We start from the raw sequence: 24,593 nt of genomic DNA, 5'->3' as shown, positions 1-24,593 counted from the left end.
TCATAAGATATTGATTTTTTTGTCTAAATAAAAAATAAATTCATTTTAAAGAGAAATAAAAAAGAATCCATCTTATATCTTTCTATTCTCTAAACAAAATTAATATAACAGTAATTAAGACTATATCAGTAATTAACATAATTGTTTTACATATATGTACACACAACAGTATATATCAACAGTAATTAAAATAAATGCTTTTAACAAAATTAACATATTAAAGAGCACTGAAATAACATACTGAATCTTTTTACATGAACTATCAATATAATGACTATTTAGGACATTACAATTCAGATAGTAATTGCATTTCATTTTTTACAGTATCAAGTACGTGATGAGAATATAAAAATTATTCTCAAGTAGACTAGATGAATTTCAAATGGATATTATCTTTAAAATTATTATAACACAGTACAAATCTAATCCAGGATTCAAATATAGTGACGAGCAATGTTATTTCATAAGTGAGCAAGTAATTTTCAAAACAATATTTTGAAATAATTTGACTGAACAAGACGATAATAAAATGAAGCGCATAAAGTTCAAGAAACTCTTTATAAAATAACTTCCTGTCAGAGATACAATCCCTTATGTGTTGCACCACAGATATCACACAATGCAACACCCACTACTCCAAACACATATCACATTCATATTTAGAACAGTTTCATTCACCAAAGAACAAAAATAGTAATTAAAAAATATAATTTGGATCAACTATCTTTTATTTATATTAACAGAAATACACTTTATCATCACTGAACTACACATTTGAACCCACATTAAAAGCTCAAACACTCATTTTAATGAAGACATGTTTGTCAAAAAGTAAAACGTGTAGTAAAAATTTTATTTAAATAGCCTACATGGGACTATTTTATTTCTGAAAGATAACATATAGTAACAGCTTTGTCCCAAAACAAAATATCATATACAATAACCAAATTATTTATAAATAAAATAAAAAATAAAAAATCTACATGCATTAAAATAGTATTCATTTTACATTAAGGTGAAAGTTGAGACACAACAGATCACAAAATTTTGTCAAGTTACTTCAGCTACCTGTTTAAAGATTTTGGATGTTTTCATCTGAGGAGATTTTCAATTTTTTTCAATGTTTTTATTTTATTGAAATATAATAACTTAAGATTTAACACTTTTCTCTCTCTCTCCCTCCCTCCTGCTCACCCCCATCACCCTCCCTCTCTCTAGCACCATACATCAGACAATCATTTACAACTTCAGATTATTTTGTACATGGTCAGCATCAAATCTGACAGTATTAGGATTTTGCTGAGAACTAAGATTTATCACCAATCCTTTTTCTTCAAAATCAATTCCCACTTGGATAATGTAAACCCTTAAAACCTAGTGAATCAGAACATTAAAAGCCACATGAAGGAATAAAATTGTTTTTAGTACTATGCTCTACTCATGAAAAATGACATTAGTAATACTGAAGACAAATTACATTCTAGCAATGCTGTACTTTACATTGATGTTAGAATTTCGAGTAAGCACCACAAACAATGGCTTTAAAGTACGCTATTTTTTATTCAAAGTGTCATGTAATACAGCCAACTGATAGAATTCAGCAATTAATCAAGTCCCATAGAATTATAATCAGAAGCTAAAGTTCTAAAAATCTGTAAAATATGACTATTAACATGCTACTGGATGATTAATATCATGAAATACTTTAAATTTTTTCATGTACTTTAATTGCTTTCATGATTTTATAAGGAAAATTAATTCTATCTTAGTAACTTATTTGTGATTACTTAAACTGAATTCTTATCATTTAAAACAACACCATTGACTGGTAAAATTAACCATTTGCATACCGTCAGACTCAAGTAAAAAATATGACATATATTAACACCAATCTTGTTAGACAAAAAGCACCAAAAACTAATACTATCAATTAAATTATTTTTTTTTGCCTTCAGTCATTTGACTGGTTTGATGCAGCTCTCCAAGATTCCCTATCTAGTGCCAATTGTTTCATTTCAGTATACCTCCTACATCCTGCATCCCTAATAATTTGTTTTACATATTCCAAACATTGCCTGCCTGCACAATTTTTTCCCATCTACCTGTCCCTCCAATATCAAAGTGGCTATTTCAGGAAGCCTAAACACTTTCAGTGTTGGTTTGAAATTAAAAATCCAAACTGATTTTTTATCATAATTTAATTTATTTATGTATAGTAAGTATATATTTAAGTAAAAAAAAATATTTGCTTAGTTTAAAACAAAATAACGAAAAGATGCATACGATGCATCTGAAGGCTGTGATTGAGAAGTGTATGTACGGAGCCGGTGGTCAAACATGTGGCATCAGTCATTTAGTAGTTCTCAGTCGGCGATACAACTTATTCTTTATTATTACGGTATTTCTGCTTATTATTATTATTATGAGTAGTCAAATCTTGTTTACGTTTTTATTTGCTATTATGACCTATCTACAAATAAAACAATCACTTTTATTTTTAGTATAACTATTATATAGAAACAAACTACAGAATACTCTTAAGCAAGACAAATCAAAAATACATAAAATTATACATACAATTCCTTTTATTATTTGTTCATTCAAGATTCTACAATTTTTTATATAACTCCTAATTACAAACAGATTACATACAAAAATACATTTAATCATTCTAATGAAAGTAAATGGGGTATTTTTCACATTTGGTGGTACTGATGCTCACAAAATATTAGAAGGTAAATCTGTAGGCGTTTGGTTATTACCAACAGAAGTCTGTTCATCATCGTTTTGTTCACAACTAACTTTTCAAAACCACTGTTGTTGGAATTTTGTTCTGTAATAAGTGTCATGCATTCTTCTTCACAATAGTGAAACATGTCAGTTTCTAAAGATTTTTTAAATTAAAACTCAGCCATTACTTTTGTTACATTTAGTCATTGGCTCGTTGGTTGTGAAGGTCCCGTTATTTCATCCTGCCATAACAAAAAAAAAAAAAAAAAACAGAGACCAAGCACGAATTTATGTTGTTAATGTATCAAACGATATGCCACTAGAATATAAATAAAGAACGTGAATGAAGAAGCACCCACTTATGCGTCAATGGTGCCGAACGTGTTAAGATGTGGCCTATAAGTCTCTCTTCTTTAAGCTATATTTTTCCAAATACTTCAAGCTTCATCAATTTGTCACAACACCTCTTCATTTTTTACTTTATCCACCCATTTGATTTCTAATATTCTCCTATAGTATATTTCAAAAGCTTCTAATCTTTTCTTCTCAGGTACTCCGATCATCCAAGTTTCACTTCCAAATAAAGCTATGCTCCAAACATATACTTTCAAAAATGTTTTCCTGATGTTTAAATTAATTTTTGATGTAAGCAAATTATATTTTTGACTGAAATCTCATTTTGCTTGTGCTATTCCACATTTTATATAGTTCCTGTTTTATCCATCTTTAGTAATTCTACTTCCCAAATAACAAAATTCTTTTAACTCTATAGTCTTTTCTCGTGCTATTTTTATATTCAGTGGCGCGGCCCATCTACTTCATTTCTAATACATTTCATTACTTTTATTTTGTTTAGTTTATTAATGCGGTAGTTCTTGCATAGGACTTCATTTGTGCTATTCATTATTTCTTCTAAATTGTTTTTACTGTCGGCTAGAGTTACTAAACCATCAGCAAATCATAGTATCTTTTCACCTTGCACTGTTACTCCAGATCTAAATTGCTCTTTAATCTCATTAACAGCTAGTTCCATGTAAATATTAAAAAGTAATGGGTATAGGGAAAATCCTTGTTGGACTCCCTTTTTTATTACTGCTTCTTTCTTATACTCTTCGATTATTACTGTTGCAATTTGGTTCCCGTAAATGTAAGTAATTGTTCTTTTATTTCTATACTTGAACCCTAAATTTTTTAAAATGCCCCACATTTTATTCCAGTCTACATCTCAACCCCATAGGGGGAAGACACCCACCTTGTGACATTACCGGTCGCCACACCTCCCCCAAACAACAAACAAATATAAACAAACCAACACACATCATGTATGTTGGTTTGTTTTTCATTAATGTTCCTTCAACTATTAATCTGAGTGCCAAAATTGCTTCCCTTGTCCCTATACTTTTCCTGAAATCAAACTGGTCTTCTAACACTTCTTCCACTCTCCTCTCAATTCTTCTGTACAGAATTCTAGTTAAGATTTTTGATGCATGTATAGTTAAGCTAATTGTCTGAATTCTTCACATTTATCTGCTCCTGCTTTCTTTGGTATCATGACAATAATACTCTTTTTGAAGTCTGACAGAAGTTCCCCTTTTTCATAAATATTACACACCAGTTTGTATAATTTATCTCTCACTTCCTCACCTGCACTGTGCAGTAATTCTGCAGGTATCCTGTCTATCCAAGGAGCCTTTCTGCTACTCAAATCCTTTAATGCTCTATTAAATTCAAATGTCAGTATTGTATCTCCCTTTCCATCAATTGTTTTTTTATCCTCTATAACACCAGTTTCTAATTCAATTCTTTCATATAACTTCAATATATTCCACCCATCTATCAACCTTTTCTTTCGTACTATAAATTGGTACTATAAATCTTTATTTAACACATTATTAGATTTTAACATATGTAAAATATGTATCACAAAATTCTCCTCAACTTTCCTGTACGCTCTGTCTGTTTCACCAATGTTCCTTTCTCTTTCCACTTCTGAACACTTTCTTTAATCCACTCTTCTTTCGTTAGTTTGCGCTTCCTGTTTATAGTTTCTTAATTGTTGATAGTTCCTTTTACTTTTTTCATTTCTAGCATTCTTATATTTTCTACTACCAGCTGCATATTCATCCATCAGCTGCACTATATTGTTTGAAATCCAAGGTTTTCTACCAGTTCTCTTAGTTCCGCCTAAGTTCGCTTCTGCTGATTTAAGAATTTCCTTTTTAACATTCTCCGATTCTTCTTTTACATTTTCTACCTTATCTTTTTTACTCAGACCTCTTGCGATGTCTTCCTCAAAAATCTTCTTTACCTCCTCTTCCTCAAGCTTCTCTAAATTCCACCGATTCATCTGATACCTTATTTCAGGTTTTTAAACCCCAATCTACATTTCATTAACACTAAATTATGGTCATTATCAGTGTATCAATTTGCAGTCAACGAGTTGATTTTTAAATCTTTGCTTAACCATGATATCTATCTGATACCTTGCAGTATCGCCAGGCTTTTTCCATATTTATATTTTTCTATTATGATTTTTAATGTGTGTTGAAAATTACTAAATTATACTTTGTGCAAAACTCAATAAGTCAGTTCCCTCTTTCATTCCTTTTGCCCCGCCTGTATCTACCCACAATATTTCCTTCCTTGCCTTTTCTGATGCTTGCATTGCAATCTCCAACTATTATTACATTTTCATTTACTTTTATGTGTTTAATTGCTTCATCAATTTTTTCATACACACACTACCTCATCATCATCATGGGCACTTGCAGGCTTGTACAAGTTGACAATTGTTGTTGGCATAGGTTTTGATTTTATCCTGATTACAAATGATTCTACCACTAAGCTTTTTAAAATGCTCTATTCTATTCGTATCTTCTTGTTCATCTCAAAACCTACTCCTGCCAGCCTTTTATTTGACGCTGAGTTAATTAATCTAAAATCACCTGACCAAAAGCCGTTTTCCCACTGCTGGTCTTCCCACCATCAAAAGTCTTTTTACCAAACCTCGTAATTCCTAGTACATCTACATTTAAACTACCCATTTCCCTCTAATTTTTCTAACCTACCAACCATTTTTAGACTTCTAACATTCCACAGTCTGACTCATAGAATGTTATTTTTTAATTTTCTGGTGACCCCTTCCTTAGGAGTCCCCACCTGGAGATCTTCTTTTTCCTGTTTAGTCTCGGGTAATTACCGTTCAGATAATACTTCAGAGGATGATATGTATGAGTGTAGTCTTGTACAGACTCAGTTCGACCATTCCTGAGATGTGTGGTTCATTGAAACCCAAGAATCAAAGAACACCGGTATCCATGATCTAGTATTCAAATCCGTGTAAAAATAACTGACTTTACTAGGAATTGAATGCTGAAACTCTCGACTTCCAAATCAGCTGATTTGGGAAGACGCGTTCACCACTAGACTAACCCGGTGGGTTAAACTCGGAGATCTGAACAGGGGACTAGTTTACTTGAAGAATATTTTTGTTACATGAGAATGCACAGAGCTACATTTTCTCAACAAAAAAAAAAACAGCTGTAGTTTTCCATTGCTTTCAGCTGTACAGTACTCAGAAGATTGAGTGTTGTTGATATGGCTTCCTGAACTGAACGAGCTGCTGCCCTATTTCAGGAATCATTCCTTAGTCTGGCTCTCACAGATACCACTTCGATATGACTGAGCACTCAAGCCCCCTCTGTATCAATGAGTACTCAAGCCCCCTGACCATCGGCAACATCTCACGATTCATAATTTAAATTTAATTTAAGACATAAAAACTTTAACTTACTCTACAATAAAAGAACAAAATAAAACAGGCTACCTTACTTACAGTTGAAATGGATTTTTGGAAATCTGCAATGAAATCTATCAATAAAAAGGGAGTGGAAGAAACTACTGTAGAACATTAGGAACATAATTAGTGGCATGTGGTTGGTAAAGTAATGAGAATGATAACAGAAAGTGATGGAAGTGGATGGATAGGGGCAAATAAGAAATAACGATTAAAATCAATAACATGGTAATTCAATAAAATGATAATGGTAAAATAATGCAATATGTAACAGCCAGAGAATGTTGATTATAAAGCTAAATGGAAGAATACATAACAGCAAATGATGTTTGAACGTTAGTGAATATTTTTGTTATATTATTGGCAAGCACAAAAGTATACAGTAAAGAGGTCAGAGATAAACCTCAACATTGGGATGAAATTTTAAAATAATAAGTTTTAGCTGTAAACATTTTTTAAATTACTAAAAAATAAAAATAAAAGTATTTGTTCATATTTCATATAAAAATTATTATTATTCACTAATATGAACCCATCATACAAACACTCGAATGAGATTTAAATAGTTAATCAATACATAATTACAAAATTACTTTATTTTTTCATTTAATCAAAAAATTAAGTAATTCTTTTAATTAATATTAATTTTTTATACATCATTGTACACAACGGCAAATTAAAATACAAAAATTAATCTTGAAATCACAAGTGTTCTTCAGACAGTGCCTTTAACTGATCCCAAATAACTAAAATAATAACATATCTGTAATAATACTAACGTATGAACAAATCCATTTTCATGCATATGTTGAAGTCCAGTTGCTACATCACACATCATTCTAAGACATATTCCTTGTTCACAAAGGGCAGATCTGCTAGCTACATTACCACAGAGAAAACTTTTCAGATCACCCTATAAAAAATGAAATTAAAAATTAATACTGAAAAAATCTATGTTGATATTTTACATTACATAGACTGGTATAAAACAACAAGCCTTTAGGTGGAATGAATCTATATTTGTCCCATACAGAAACTTTTGAGAAAATTCAGGGAAAACATCCCATTTATCTTACTAAAATTAAAAGAAAATAAATTCAATCTTTGGATAATTAACATAATGATAAATTTATGAACAGTTCAAGATTATATCTTCTAAACTAGTATTCGGACCAAGTAAAACTTCTTTTCAAAGACTAAAATCACACCTGACATCTGAAAGATAAATGTTCATAAATAACAACTGGTAAAAATTGCTTAAAATATGTTTTCATCTTTTTAAAAGTTTAATTTAAATAAAATAACAAGAGTGTAAATATTATTATTATTGGTTATTTTATTTACTGGTGCACCAATACATAAAGCATCAATATATATAAAGAAAAATTCCATGTTTATTCATTTATAAAACATAATCACTTCTTCAATAATATTTATTAAATTCTATCTGAAATTTATGAATTGAAACTAACTTCTTTAATATAAATTAATTCAGTTTACTGTAAGTCTTCATTTAGCATTATCTTTACAAAAAAGATTAAAAAAAAAAAAAAAAAAAAAATGTTTTTTTTCACAAAGATTATTCCAAAGCAAAAAATTCTGATGTATAAATACATATTAAGAAGTCAAACTGAAATACAAAGTAAAAGGAAGTTTGTACAAAGTAAAGGAAGTACTGTGATGATGAAAAATTTCAGTTTTTAGATTTCAATGGAAATATCCATTCTGACCATCCCTGAATCCATTTTGACTAGTTTTGGCGTGACGTATGTACCTACGTATGTTTCTCGCATAACTCAAATAGATTAGCCGTAACATGCTGAAATTTTAGATTTAAGACTGTTGTAACATCTAGTTATGCACCTCCCATTTTGAGTGCAATCGACTGGACCAAAAGTGTTGAAAAAACCCAAAATAAAAAAAATTTGGATTTTGGAGTTTTTCTTAACTGCAATAATAAGCCCTCATTGTGAGCTTTTCAACAATAAATCATAAGTGGTACTTATTTTCATTGGTTCCAAAGTTATAGCCACATAAAATTTTAATTAATGAAATATTTGAATCTTACAAGGGGTAGGGGTACATAGGTTCAAATCCTACTTCATCTCCATTTTTTAAGTTTTAATTTAAATATACTGATTTATTAATAGTTATTAACCTCTGATTATAAAAAAAAAACTTACAATAAATAATAATTCAATAAAAAAAATGAAAACATCAGAAATCATTAATGAAATAAAATTTTATGTACTTTTCAATTTAAAAAAAGTGTATATGTAATTTAATAGGCGTACAAGGAAGTCATTTAGTGTCCACATCAGATTTTTTGTTCATGTGTAGAGAACAACAATTTTGTAATTCCATAAAAAATTCACAAATAAAATTACATTTACAATTTTGCAAGGTATCAAACATAAAATAGTAAAAAGAATTGCACATTTTTCAAACTCCAAAGACCTAATTCTAGTGTGATAAAACCTAAGCACAAAAATAAGAATTATCAACTAAAAAAAGAAATTTCGATGCTTGATCAACTCAGTGATACTATCTTTAAAGCTGGATGCAATATGTAATAAATTTTGTTACCAGTAATTGCTAATTTAGCCGTTCCCAGTCAGTTAAAATCTATATGAAATTATCATAGACTCATGTTTGATAAGGGTACATTGTGATTTACCTTACATCAATCTTTAATAAAAATATAAGAATGCAATGCATTCTTATAAAAAAAAATCTTATATAAATATAAGAATTAATCTTTTATAAATGCATTCTTATAAAAACATAATTTTTGCAAGACCTATTTAAGACCTTGTGAATTTGAATATTGAAAAACTATATAGAATACATTTTCAATTTTCTTTATTATTATTATATTAACTTCATAAACAACCACATTTTCTAAATTTCTATTAAAAAACTGTTTACTACTGTTAGAAATAATTTTGATAGAGAATTATTTTTCTTTAAAAGAGCCACTGCAGCGAAAGTAAATAACAATAACAATCTGATTTTTAATGATAAAAATTCAGTTTCTACATAAGTAAACTATATATTTAAATAACAGGAAGAAAAAGCATTCTCCTCACATTTTCTTTTAACTGTAAATAAGCAATTTTGAAGTTTAAATGAGCTGTTAATAACTGAAGTAAAGAGATTACGTTTAAATATTTGGTATATTATTAATTTCTAGTTAAAAACATTTCAAATTTACAAAGTCTTCTTTCATTAACTAAACGATAAATGTATTTCAAAAACTCTTTATTATGATAGGTGAATTTAAAAACAGACTGTTTTGAAATTTTTAGTTATTAATGCAACCTTGTATATTAATGCTTTAAGATTCCTTATTTTTGTATAGTTTTTGAGGCAGTAATGAAATTAATATTTTATAAACATTGTTTACAACAATTTTACAAATAATTGGTCTGCAATTAGTCAAGAAAAACACTTACACCTCTTTACATTTTGATACATAAAAAAAATTAACATGCATTAATCTTAACTCATTTAACTATATCTGTTGACAATTAGTAAAACCAAAACTAGTACTGATATTTTTAAAACTTAACCTAAAGTGTAAGAAATATATATATCTTACACATTACATTGCATTACATTATATATATAATATGTATTGTTACCTACAGACAGAAGTACATTAATTTTTTATTTCTATTGCAGTCTTCCTCAAGGCTTTGACAAGCATTAGCTAGTAAAGAAGCACTAATCTGAGCTGATAGTAAATAATGTTTAATAAAACATCCTGAACTTACTATCCTCACACCTTACTTTCCCTGTTAAAGCGACCATGGAATGCTTATTATTCTTAGGAATGGCAATGACATTTTTGAAGGTAACTCTCATATCTCATGCTCGGTCATGTAAAAAAATTAGGTAACAGAACTCAATACATAGAATCAAAAAATTATTATCAAGAACAAATATCAGTCATTTTAAATCAGTTATTCTACTTACCAAAACAATATTTGTAATATTACAAATTCTTGTTTTGTTTACAAAACAAGAATATTTGTAATTTTATAGCAATAACATAATGAAAATTGAAAAACACTATTAAAAAACCATAAATTTTGAACAAATGTTCATACAGCTAAACATACAAACATAGCTAAACTAACATAGAACAAATACTTCATCTTTCATTAGCACATGTATTATGTAACATACACATCAACAATGAAATCATCTTAGCAATGCTTAGATTCTTATAAGATAATAATAATATTAATTTGTAGTAAAATAATAATGACTTTCACTTACACTACTACAAGATTCAAGAAGTATTAAAAATGGTTCTGTATCAAGACAACGGCCAACAAGTTTCAGAATATTTGGATGAGAAAGATCACGGAATGGTTTAACTTCATTTAAAAAGAATTTCTGTTCGGACGGAGTTGCATCTTCTCTAAGAATTCGGACTACCACTTTACAGCTACGGCCACCTTCTCCCACCCCTCTTGCTTCACCTTCAACCACCTATTAAAATATTAATTAAGTAATTAAGTTATAATTAAACATACGTACATGCACCACCCACACATACACGTATGAACAAATTCAAACACATGCACATACACGCAAACCCTAATAGAGTAATACTTAAACAATACTGAAAAAATTAGGCACAGCAAGCTAAATTTTATCGAATTGTTTAATAATTTTAAGAATCATCAATGTATAAACCATCTTTTATTTACAGATAAAAATAACAATAGGAAAAACTATTTATTAATTTATATAATAAATTAATATTTTGTTCATTTTCTCCGGTCATTGCTCCATAGATTCATACACATGATGCCCTTTAAATCATAATTCCTGACAATTTGATCAGCAGTCTTACTGTTTACCATCTAGGCAGCTATTTATTCTTTAAATCCTTAAACAATGAGACTTCAAAATCAAAACCAATATACTATCTTTTACATCATATATGCTGATCTTATAACTATATAACATACAGATTCTTTGTCATCAGCCATAGACTGGTTTGATGCTATACTCTATTCCTGTCTGTTCTGTGTACATCTGTTAATTTCATATTTACTCTATTCTACATCATTAGTTAACTGATGTTAACTAATCCACCCTTTGTCTTATTCTAAAGATTTCATCTTCAACATTACCAGATTAACTAAACTAGTATCACTGTAAGGTCCACATCATCTTATGATGAAACATGCTTATTCCATTTAAGATACTGTCATATTTTTTCCTTTCCTTTTTATCATAACATCCCTTCACTTTTGACTTTATCAATCCACCTAACTTTTATTATCTTCCTTTAACACTAAGTTACATTCTTTTCTTTTAATTTTTCATATTATCTGTATCTCACTAAAAGAATGCATTACTCATAAAAAATTCAAAAACGTTCTTGCCAATCTTCTTAGACCCTCAAGTGATAACATGTAAATTTCTTTTCTGTGTAAAAGCTCTTCTTGCTTGTGTCAGTCCCTTTTTATCTGTATCTTACCTTTCTATCTTTCATAACTTTACTACCTAAATAACACAATTCTGCAACTTTTTACATTTACACTTATATATTTGTATTTCAAGTAGCAGTTAACTGCTATGAGGTATGATTGTAAAGTTTTAAGACAGGTGCTGTCACTGTTCAATAGGAAGAGGTAGGTTTGTCTGCGAGTGCAGAAGGGAAGCTTGTACTGTCTATGAAACATCCTGAAAAGATCACCAAGATATCTTTGTTCAGTTGAGAGTGGTGGCATCCAAGTGAGCAAAGCTCTTTTTTTCGGTTCTCGATGGATTAGTGATTTTGCAAAACGGATGAAAAAACGGAATGTCAAATTTTGTTTGAAAACTGGGAAATCAGCTTTGGAGACTTATGAACTCTTAAAAACAGCTTTCAGGAGTAAATGTCTAAGCCGATTAATTGGTTTTATTTGGTTCAACAGATTTAAAGATGGCTATGAATCAGCTGAAAATGACTCTCAGTTCAGTCGACCTTCCACTTCAAAAACCAATGAAAACACTGTAAAAGTTCACGATTTAGAAGACTGTGATTATAGACTTACAATTAGGGAGATGGCTTATGAATTGAATTTAAGATTTTATTCAGTTCACTCATTTTTAACTGAGGATTTGAACTTGTGTCGAGTGTCTGTGAAATTCATTCCAAAATTATTGTCAGACCTGCAAAAATAACACCAACTTTAAGTATCCCAAGAACTGATTTATCAGCCTGAAACTGACCCAAATTTGTTAAATGTGGTAATTACAAGTAACAAATCATGGGTTTATGGGTGTGACCCAGAAACAAGGGCAAAATCATCACAGTGGAAGGATCAAAGTTTGCGACAGCTAAAAAACACACGCCAAAGTCAGTTGAACGTAAACACAATGTTGGTGAATTTCTTTGAGTCTACGGTTATAATGCGTCACAAATTCACTCATAGGAGGCAGACAGTCAACCAGGAATACTATAACAGTGTCCTTCAGTGTTTGTGTGAAAATGTGTGGAAAAAAGGCCTGCATTCTAAAAGATAAGAATTGGGTCCCCCACCATGACAATGCATTCGCTCATTGTACATTCTTGATCACAGAATTTTTGGCTAAATTTCAAATTTCTATGCTTCTCCAATCCCCCTTATTTCCCTGATTTAGCCCTTGTTGATTTCTACCTGTTTCCTAAATTGAAATTTTTGCTGAAAGGGGGTGAAATTTTCACTGATTTGACTCAACTGAGGACATTCAGGCAAATACGGAGAGGGTTCTTAATACTCTTAAAAAAGGAACTTCCCAAGAATGCTTCCAAAAGTGGAAACACCACTGAAGTTGGTGAGTTCAGTCAGAAGGGGTCTACTTTGAAGGAGATCAATCACAATAGGCCATATTTATTGCCATTTTAAAATTACAAGCCCAGACTTAAAACTTTCCAATCACACCTCAAATTAGCATTAGTCATTAAAAAAAAAAATCCACACTAATATGCACTGAATCACACCCACTATTTCTAACTTAGGTAATATTCACTAACCAGACCTGGAATTCATTCATTAATTTCCAGCATGCTACTTCCTAAGATGTTCCAGGTCTTATATATTATGTTTTCCCATTTTAATATTTAATTCCTAATTATCCTTCTTTGTGTTCTATACCTATATCTTATTTATTTTCAAACTAAATTTCTCTCTAAGCAGATAAATCCTTGCCATTCATGTTAAATCAAAATGAACAATCTTAACATCTTTATTTTCTCTGTTAGGAAATTATTCCACTCTCATACTTTTTCTATAACTACTGTAATGACACTAACGAATAGTAATTTAAAAAAAATGGGGGACAGATTACACCTCTGTTTTACACCTTTCAGAACCACAGTGTCTCCATTTATCTTATATTCTTAACACAGCAAACTGATTCTTGTCAAATTCTAGCAAATAAGTTATTTTAAACTTGTATTTCAGTTCATTATTCATTAAAATTCTATTCCATTTTACATTTTAAATAGCTTCTTAGATCTATAAATTCAACATTGTTTATTTTTATTAAGCTTGCCTTCTGAGATTAGCGTGAAACCTAGCACTACATGAACATAGTTCAAAAAGACTAGAATGAGTATTATTTTTCAGTTGTCACAAACATAATGACAAAATCATTTTTTTTAAGTGAGTGTTAACACATGATATGGATACATTATATGGAAACAACTGTAGGAAAAAAAATTAAGGGAAAATATAAAATCAAGTTTATCACACTTATATAACTATTAATAATACTACAACAGCAACATTGAAGAATTCTGCAGACATCGATTGAACAAATATCTCTTTATGACCAACATATCACACTTATTATTCTTGCATCAAATATGGAGGCTCAAATGCACCTTAAACTGAATAAACAAATCTACCAAAAAATATGTCAACTAGTAAATAACAAGTTACAGGCAATATATTCAATATGGAATGATTTCAAATTTTTCAAATGAAGTGCTTGAAATTCAATGATCTACTAGAGCTATTTCCTCCAGAGCTACTTGATGGGATGATCCAGAGCTATTTCTCCAGAACTACTTGATGGTCTTTATATTAAAGTGGTACCTCTTGTAATGTATAAGAGTAGGGGAGAAAATTAGAAACCTCATCCATTTAAGAAATAACATTTCTAATGTTTACACATTTAATAACATAATTAATACACAGTAACAGAAAACTAAGTAAACTTACCCTTCCAAACCAGCCTCTGCCACATTCTCTCAAGTAATGTAACTGATCTCTTGGAAAATTAGCTTCTTTTGCTAAAAAACAATTTACATATTTTATAGAAAGAAGAAAAAATAATATTTCAACAAAGTTAAATATAAAAATAGACAATACAAAATTATAACAAGTTATAAAATATTAACAAGAAACATGTTTTCTTTCAATACAATTTACATAACTTAAAATTTATTCTGACCAGTATAAATGAGTTTAGATTAATTTAAAAGTGTAAAAATGTGTAAAAAAAATGTCCAAAACTGAACAGTATTTCTAAAGTCTAAAAAAAATTATGGGAAAAACAAAGTGGAGAAGATGAGATTTGACAAATATAATTAGACATTATATTTGCATTAACTCACAGGTCAATGGGATGATAAATTCAATTTATTTTATTTATTGTGTAGTTTAAGATAAAATAAAAAAATATATAAACAGAACAGGAAAGATATTGGCTGGGGCAATAATTTGAGTGGATTAAAAGGATTAATTAAAAGAGTTCACAAAAATTAGAATATGATACAAAAAAGAGAGACCAGTAAAGTTGAAAATGATAAGACAATCAGAAAGGAAATGGGGGCTATCAAAAATTCAGAAGTTTATTAGGAAACAGAAAAGAATAAAGATTAACACTGTGTGATGGAGGCACCAATGGGCAGGTAATCATATGATTGTTTAGTTTACTCATAAATAGCATTTTGTAAGTATTTATTTTTTCTATGGAATAAAAGTTTAAATAAACAAAGATATAGTCATAATACTGTATAGAAGCCTTTTTGTACAGGATTTTCTGTTCTGGTTCAACTAGCATTAATCTATTTATTTATTCATTTATATTGTTATAAAATTATCTGAAATATTTTTTAATGGTATTTATTATTTATATCTAAAATGAAACTTTTTTTTTGTAAAAAAGCTATTCTCTCTCTCTTTAAAAAAAAATAAAAGTTACATATACTTACAATCCATTTTTTAAAATAAATAAACCACTATTTATAGATGACATCTTCAGATAGGCAAATGCAATTTAATATTGTTTTTTTTTTCAATAAATAATAGAAATTTTTCCAGGGAAAGTTTTCTTAGCTAGATATAATCACACTAACTCTCAGAGGATTAAGCAGTAACAAATACAGTAATATGAATTTTCAAAATGAATTGTCTAATACAGTTAGTCTTATTTCAACATAAAATATGCTGATTTTAATGGAGTTTTTTTTTAAACATACCAAAAACAATGCTCTTCTACTTTAAACCCAATAAAAATTTTCAAGGAGGCTGGAAATTAATAACACTTTTAAAATAACAGACAAGTTATTAGTAAAATACAATGTACATAAGATTTTTGATATCTGCAATTGATTAGCCTGATTAATGAGGCATCTTCTACAAGACTATTCCATAATTAATCCATATCAAATGGTTTTTCATAAAGAAATCTGGTTTTATATGTAACACTGTAAGAAATAGTCCAGTGAGGAGAAATCTGGAAATGTAGTTGGCAATTTTACTCTATCCCTTCTCCCATCCAATTTTGGGGAATTCTCATTAAAATATGTACAAACTTTTTAATCAAAATGAAATGGTGCATCTTACTCGACTACAAATTTTAACTGCAAAACACCAGTACACCTCCTAAAAATAATTTCCTATTTCTAGACTTTTGAGATACTTGAGAACACAAGATTCATGACTCACAATGCACACTGGCTGTAAAAAAAATATTTTTTTAACTTATCCCATTTTTTAACCATCCCAATAATCCCTTGGAGCAGTGCCTACCTGAGCTTACTCCTTGATCATACATCCTGTTTCAATATGCTTACTAAAATGCCTGAGTAGAAATAATAATGAAATACAAGCATTTATCATTACAGCGTAATCAAAAACACTGAGTGTACCATCACTGGATATAAACTTACAAACAAATAAAAGGTTTTACACTTACATAATTTTTTTAATAAATACTTATATTTACTTTAAAAAACTGTTGATCATTTTACATAAAATGCCATAGCTTGATGTTTTTCAGAATGATTAATTCAGTAGATACATAAGCTTTAAGCCTGTTGAGAAATTATGAAACTAAAATTTTTCAGTAAATGAACAATTATATCTGTCCAGGATTTGAACCTGGGACCTTATGGTTCAAAGGCTGAGATGCTTCCACTCCACCATGGAGGTTAGCAGAATGGTAACATTATAAATATAAATTTTCTACTATTAAGTACCCCATAATAAAAAAATAATTCAGCAAAAGTAAAAATTATTCAAGAAAAAACATTAATATTTGACACACCCTATTTGTTTTATTAATATGATAATTCATTTATTATATTCAACATATGAAATGAATCTGGATGACTGATAAAATATCAAATTATCTATCACAGCAAATGATTTTTATAGAAGTAAAATTAAAAATGATATAACTACATCACAAGGAACATGTGTATGCAAATGTAAAAATTATTATTCACAATTAATTCATTCAGATAAATACAGTTTACTGTTCATTATTATTTTTACACTGTTTTCAAACAGTAAAACATTACAAGAAAGTGATATCCAAATGGTAAAAAAATAATCAAAAATCAAAATAATCAAAAAAATAATCAAATAATAATCTTCATTTTTTAAACTTATTTAATATTCTAATTCCCAATTTGACATTCTCTATAACATGAAAAATGTTAAGCTTGTCTAGGATTTGAACTGATCCTTCTGGACGAAAGGCAAATATGCTACCAATCTGCCATAAAGATTGGCTTGAAAATTAAGTAATAATTTTCTCTGCTACTTTCCACAATGCACATTATTATTATTATTATTTTTTTTTGTTTTTATTTCTTATATTATCACCACTTTTGTCATGATTTAAATTTTCACTTATTAAAGTTGACATTTCATGAATATAAAGGATTAAATTGTATTTTTCTGTAAATGAACAAAAATTTATTAAAAAATATTAAAAGAAATATAAATGTATGAGAATTATTAAGAAAATGAATAAAAATATAAATTTATAATAAAACAATTTAATTATAAAATTTACCAGTCATTCCAATGGGCAAAAAATTACAATTGAATTGGTAGAAACAAAGCATACTCTTGTAACTTTGTGAGCTAGAAGTGATGAGAGAAATGACGTCATAAAGACTGACATGGTATTTCTTACAACATAAAATTTATTAAGTACCGTTAAAAGATAAACAATATAAGCAAAAGTGAAATGAAATCAGTCAGTTGAAAAAAATGGTCATATAACCAATAAGACAATTTTAATAATTCTTGAACACACTATTTATAAAATTATTAAAATGAAAATGTGTTCCTAATCAATCAATATTATTCTAGTGATAAAAAATTAATGTTTAGCTAAATCAAATAAAACATGATTAAATAGTATTGAACACAATCCCTCAAGGATAACTATAGTGTGTAGATAAAAACAAAGTAATTACTAACAAATAAATTACATGTTATTGAATAGGCAATTAATTAATTCTGTGACAATAAAACCCACAATTCCTTTTTTATAAAAGCATAATTATCTTGACAACAATATGTGTTGTTACAGACATAGTTTACAGAATTAAATGTTTTTAGCAATGTTTAATTTAAAATAGCAAGATTAAAGTAAGAGACATAAATTATTAATTTGAACAAACATTAAAGGATGATAATACACTTACAGACGTTTGAATGATAAATTTAATAGGATGATAATAGATTTATACATATTTGAATGATAAATTTAATATAGTTGATTTACATTGTAAATCAACAACCCTAAAGTTATTAGGGTTAAAGGAAAATAAAATGTATACATTCTATTTTATATTGGTCATATTACAACATTCAAAAAATAAGGTTGTTCAGTTCACTTATTAATACAAAATACACTAGACAAGGGCAACAATATGAAATTATTTTTTATAAAAATCCATTCGGAAGAAGCAGAGATCTTTGCAAAAAAAATCTGTGGTGGAACTGAAAATCAAAACTGTAAATGAAAACAATTAATTTTAATAAAATAATTACAGTCCACTGCTAGAATGTACTCTAAAAACTATTTATTAATATTCAATACACTATAAAAGAAAAAACATCAGTAAAATATTTACCAAACCAATCCTTGATAGAGAAATCCTGGCTAGGTGAAGTATTAAATGAAGGTGGTTTGTTTCTACTTATTAACTGTTGTTGTTGTTGTTGTTGCAATGGAGGGACAATATTAGGCAGTGGTTCAAATGTGACAGAAGTTGTATTGACCCCTGGAGGTGGGAATATAGCCAATTCATTACCTCCACTTTGAGTTCCACCTAAATTAGAATTAACGAATCCAACACCAACACCAACTCCAGTTAGATTTGTTGATGATACACTATTCCGGAATTCCTAAAAAAATTAAGAATAAATAATTTTAACAACAATAAATAAAATATTTTAACATTTATGGATTTTCAAAAAATACTAAACATTTTTTATAATCTGCAATGATAATATAACTGGAAAACAAAACACCAAAAATTGGGTGGTGCAACTAATTATTATATATTTTACGACCATACCTATAACAATTATAAAGATAAAACCTTCATTTACCACAAAAAATTTTCATTAGAATGGAGAAGTTTAGTAAGATCTAAAATAATTTACTGCTGTTGAAGTACTATTGCGATTAGTTCTGATTCAGTTCAGTATCAGTATTGAAAAGAATCACAACCGTACTGCAGTAACTCTGACAAATTTTCTGATACAAATTCTAATAAATAATTTTTTAAACTCAATTACCAATAAACTGATGTTTTATTAATTGTATTGGAATGTTTGTATTATTGTATTGTAAGAAGACAAGTAAAGTGGATTAAAAATTTACTTGATGTTTACATCACTAGGCAGAAAGGCGTTTAAAAGTGTAGTAACAGGATACAATAAAATTGCCAGATTAAATTTATTAAATTATACGAAGGACGCAACAGATCTAATAGATACAGACCACTTACAAGAAGATAAGATAATAATGTTAAGACTATTATTTAAAAATCTTAAGAGAGAATTATTAATTTTAATAAAAGCATAGAACAATTTATATATGTTTGAATAAATAAATGTATACACAGAATAATGACAATAAATAATTTAAAAATATCTGAACATCAAAATGTTTCAAAGGAAAAGAGATTTTAGAATTTAATGATAGAATTAAGCTAAATAAAAAAATATCTAAACAGAAAAATATAAGAAATAGATGGCATTCTTTGAGTAGCTGTAACATTTTAATTAAAAAAAAAAAATTTACAGAGAATAGAATCAAATTCTATTTGAAGATAGAAGGCTACAATTTTCACCAGAAGGCTACAATTTTCTGTTGTTGCTTTATTTTTACTTTCTCTTGCTAATAAATTAATATTAAAAAAAAAAGACTTTTCACAATAAATTAAAAGTAATCAGAAACTCCTATAATGGGCAGATTTGCATTTAACCCTGGTTCTGTTCCATCTAAGTTGTATTGTGCTAGTCAGAAGTTCATATAGTAATAAGAATTACCGCACCAAAAATATATATATTAATAATTTTAGTTTTTAATATTAAATTTAAAGTTTATTAAAAACTTAGATGTGCCTACGTAATGTTTTTCAAGAAGGAGGCAAAGAAATATTTCTCATAGTAAGTTAACTTAACAATAAAACTAAAACACTATTTAACATAATTATTCATAGTATTAATAGGTAAGAGCAACTTGATTCACTTTCTCTCTCTCTCTCTCCATACATATATATATATATATGTATATATGTATATATGTATATTAACTTAAATGTAATTTATTTAAGTTTATACTTCTCTTGATTGGACAGAATTAAATATAATAACAAGACATATTTTACTTAAAAATATTATTTTTATTAATCTCTTGGATTAACCAATCGGCTATACAAACTTATAAATTAAATTCACTAAATTTCACTTATAATTCGCTAAGCTTCTTCAGATGACAATACACATTGATACATAATTCTCTTGCATACTAAAAAATTAACTGATCTACTCATCCTAGATAACAATATTTTTTAGATTTAATTTACTAAGCATTTGGCACTGTTGATATTAATACAGTTGTATAAATTAAATTTCCACTTACCATCAATTTAAAAAGTGTAAATCCTAGTACTTTTAGAGCTGTTACTCAATCTTCAGGGATTTTCTAAAAGATGTTAATTTAAATTCAAATCATAGATCGTTTTTAAATTAAACTGTTACGTTCATAATAGTCGGTCATAAAGAATAAAATTAATTTGAACGTCAATAAGACAGTAATGTCATGTTTGTAAAATGTTTGCGACTATTATTATAACTAAGATGTTACTGTCTTATTGACGTACGAATTAATTTTATTCTTGATGACCAACTATTATGAACATAACATTTTAATTTAAATTTAAATTAACATATTTTAGAAAATCCCTGAAGATGAAGTAACAGCTCCAAAAGTACTAGGATTTACACTTTTTAAATTGTTGATAAGTGAAAATTTAATTTATACAATTATAACAATATTTTGGCCTCACCCTTATATCCCTCTACTCACACATGATTCAATTTATTTTTAGATAATTATATTTATCTCTTTATATAAACCGATTGCTATTACCTGTCTACTGAAACCTTTACAATGCACTTAGTTTTCTCAAAAATTATAAACATTATTTTCCTTAAAACCACATACAGAATACTGTATACATCATTCCGTGTAAAGACTGTAACGCTGTGTACATTGGATAAACATCTCAATACTTTAAAAAAAGTGGACAAACATCTCAATAACTTAAAAAAAGAATAGAAGCCCATAAATATAGAAAAAAGGAAGTGACAGTGCTCACAAAATATACAATAGAACATAAACACCTGTTTGATTTCAACAGCACCAAAATATTAGACAAAGAACAAATACACATAAAAGGACCACTCTAGAAATGATATAATCAAGAGAAATACAAACGCTGTCTCAACAGTAGAATGGACATTGCCGGATTAAGCAACATATCTGTTAATTTAATTTAAAAAAGTCATATATTTATATTACAAATTTAATTTTAAGGAAAATAATGTTCAATCTTTGTAATTTTTGAGAAAAATATGTGCGTTGTAAAGGTTTCAATACGCAAGCAATAGCAATCAGGTTATATAAAGAGATACATATATTTATAAAGATTAGTCATGTGTGAGTAGAGGGATCTATTACAATAAGGGTGGGGACAAAATATTGTTATCTAGGATGGGTAAATCAGTTAATTTCTTAGTATGCAAGAGAATTCTGTATGATGTCTGTAAGAATGTATATTGTCACCTGAACAAGCTTAGAGAATTCTAAAGTGATGAAGCACTGAATTAAATTTATACATTTGTATAGTTGATTGGTTAACTCAAGAAATTAATAAAGATAATATTTTTAAGTAAAATATGTCTTGTTATTATATGTATATACATACATATACATATATTATGTCTTGTGCACTCAAACACACATATATGTTTGAGCACACACATGCACACACAAACACACGCAGATAAATCATTTAATTATAATGGTTGTATAGTTATAATTTTAATACAATCACTATATGAATTAATTTTTTTTATAGGAAGACTCATAGAACATGTGGCATCTGCTGACAAGGGATTGGCAATGATGGCCTCAATGTTCATGCAACAAATTTTAAAGCATTTTATGAGGATTATAAACAATGTAGTGGAATAGGCTACAGGGGGAAGAAAATTTTAATTTACACCAATATCAGCCAGAAATACTAAAACTAGTTTATGCCCTAAGCTGGTGTTGTATCCTCAGTATTACATATTTGATTCGAGATTGGTAAAATAAACTACTTACTTCCAATTCGAATAATAACATGGAATTGCATTTGTTGCCAGAACACCAAGATACAGAAGGCAATGAGAAAGCACCTGTGAAGAAGGCAATATTCTTTCTATTTATGGGCTCTGAGCCTCTTTATAGTCAAATGCAGCTCATACGCTGGTCCACAACAAGCATACTAATAATTGGTATAATCATTCTTCAGTACATCTGAGGAATATGCTAAATTATAAACCTGAATCTATTTGAACAGATAGGGGTAGTATATAAAAAATTCTGTTACTTATTATTACAAGTGGATTATTCTAGAGACAATTGTACTCCGAGTGCTTTCTCTAAGGTAACATTCTATGTATGTTTGTTATCATTCTTCAGAGACTGTTAAATAAGCATTGAACTTGTCAAAAGCACGGCTCTTGAATGGAACTGATTTCATATCTTAGGGGCCAATCTTTAAGAAATTGCAGATGATCCTGTCTTGGTTAGAAAAGTTCTGGTCAATAGCAATAGAATTTATTATTAAAAAAAAAAATTAAATTGAAATTATTAAACAGAGAGATTATAATTCAACACTTTTTTTGTTTAATTTATAAACATATCTAAGCTGACAAAGTACTACACTACCTAATGTAATGTAAATATTAAAGCTCTTGATATTTTATCTATATATAAAAAAAGTTATATAACAATTACATTATGTAGAATAAGTTAATCTGGTCTAAAATCATGATAATTATTCTGAGAGAATGCCATTAATTAAAACCCAAAATCAGACCAGTAACATGAACACATAGTACAATAAAGTAACTTTATTTGTATTCCGAAACTACGTTACAGGTATATTTTGGCCAGAGAAAAATTAAAGAAACTACAAAAATTAGTTGGAGATCAGGCAAGATCAATTGCTAAAGTAATAGAAGTTATGTTACAGTACAATTGTACAGTACATACGGTTTGTAATCTGGCAGTATAATCTTAAAAAGAAAACATAAATTAAAACTTAAAACTATGTTATATTAATAATAAATTAAATGAACATCATTAAAAAAACAATATTGATCTAAAAAAAAATTAAATATACTTATTAATTAATTATAATAATAGTAATAATAAATGATTAACATGTTAAAAAAGATCATAATTAATAACAAACTTTTACTATAAAAAATTCATTAATTTGAGTAATTTCATGACGTTAATAGTGAAGATTTACCCTTAACAGACAATGGTTGCATGTTACGGATCCATTATTCATATTACGTCAAGACTATTCCTTCTTCAAATACAAGCAGAGGAAGCTTGGAAAATTTTAAAACTTTCAGTAATACGAAAAAGTACTTGACCATTACTTTCCACAAAAAAAAATAATAATAAAATAACATCACTTATGATCTTTAGGTAACATATAATGGAGTCCACGTAAAGAATTAGGTTTATATTAAAATAATTGTAACCAAAATACCATTGTTTTAAACAGAAAAATATATCCAACAAGAGAAAGAAAAATTTATATTCATGAATTTAAAATTATATCCACAATACTGACCTCTTCAATGTTACAACTACTTACATAAAATCTAAAATATAACTAAAGAAGTGTATTATCCCATAGTTATAAAGGGGATAGAGTTCAGTTTTTAAATTTATAAACTAGTTGTAGCTGAGAGTATTTTAAAACGACTCTTGACAGTTGGTAACATATGAGTGAATAATAAGTGGTAACTGCTAATCGATTAGCACTAATCATTTCATAAACATTTCAATAGCAATGTGACAAGGTTACTTCATAAAATAAGTATGCAACTGTATATACAAACTACACAATAAGTAACGTAATACAGTATGATTACACCAATGATATTTAAAAAATTTACTTAATCACTGTTTTAACAATCATGAAAGTATGCTTAAAGGGTTAATTCTTTCTTTTAACTCGTAA

The 24,593-nt window shown here is 28.3% G+C and overlaps 1 protein-coding gene across 3 annotated transcripts in view; it reads right to left on the bottom strand.

The window, feature by feature from the left end:
• The window catches only part of LOC142330294 (uncharacterized), a 298,879-nt gene that overhangs the window by 64,541 nt on the left and 209,745 nt on the right, over positions 1 to 24,593 (bottom strand). For all 3 annotated transcript variants that reach the window (XM_075375505.1, XM_075375507.1, XM_075375506.1), the window contains exons 3-6: positions 18,900 to 19,173; positions 14,740 to 14,810; positions 10,811 to 11,026; positions 7,306 to 7,439 (exon numbers count right to left, since the gene is read on the bottom strand). In XM_075375505.1, coding sequence (XP_075231620.1) covers positions 7,306 to 7,439; positions 10,811 to 11,026; positions 14,740 to 14,810; positions 18,900 to 19,173 — 695 coding nt within the window. The remainder of the gene's footprint in view (positions 1 to 7,305; positions 7,440 to 10,810; positions 11,027 to 14,739; positions 14,811 to 18,899; positions 19,174 to 24,593) is intronic.

The sequence above is a fragment of the Lycorma delicatula genome, chromosome 9 (genome assembly GCF_047948215.1).
Source record: "Lycorma delicatula isolate Av1 chromosome 9, ASM4794821v1, whole genome shotgun sequence".
NCBI classification, from domain to species: Eukaryota; Metazoa; Arthropoda; class Insecta; order Hemiptera; family Fulgoridae; genus Lycorma; species Lycorma delicatula.
The sequence above is the reverse complement of the archived record's forward strand: the minus strand, read 5'-3'. Positions and strand labels throughout refer to the sequence as shown.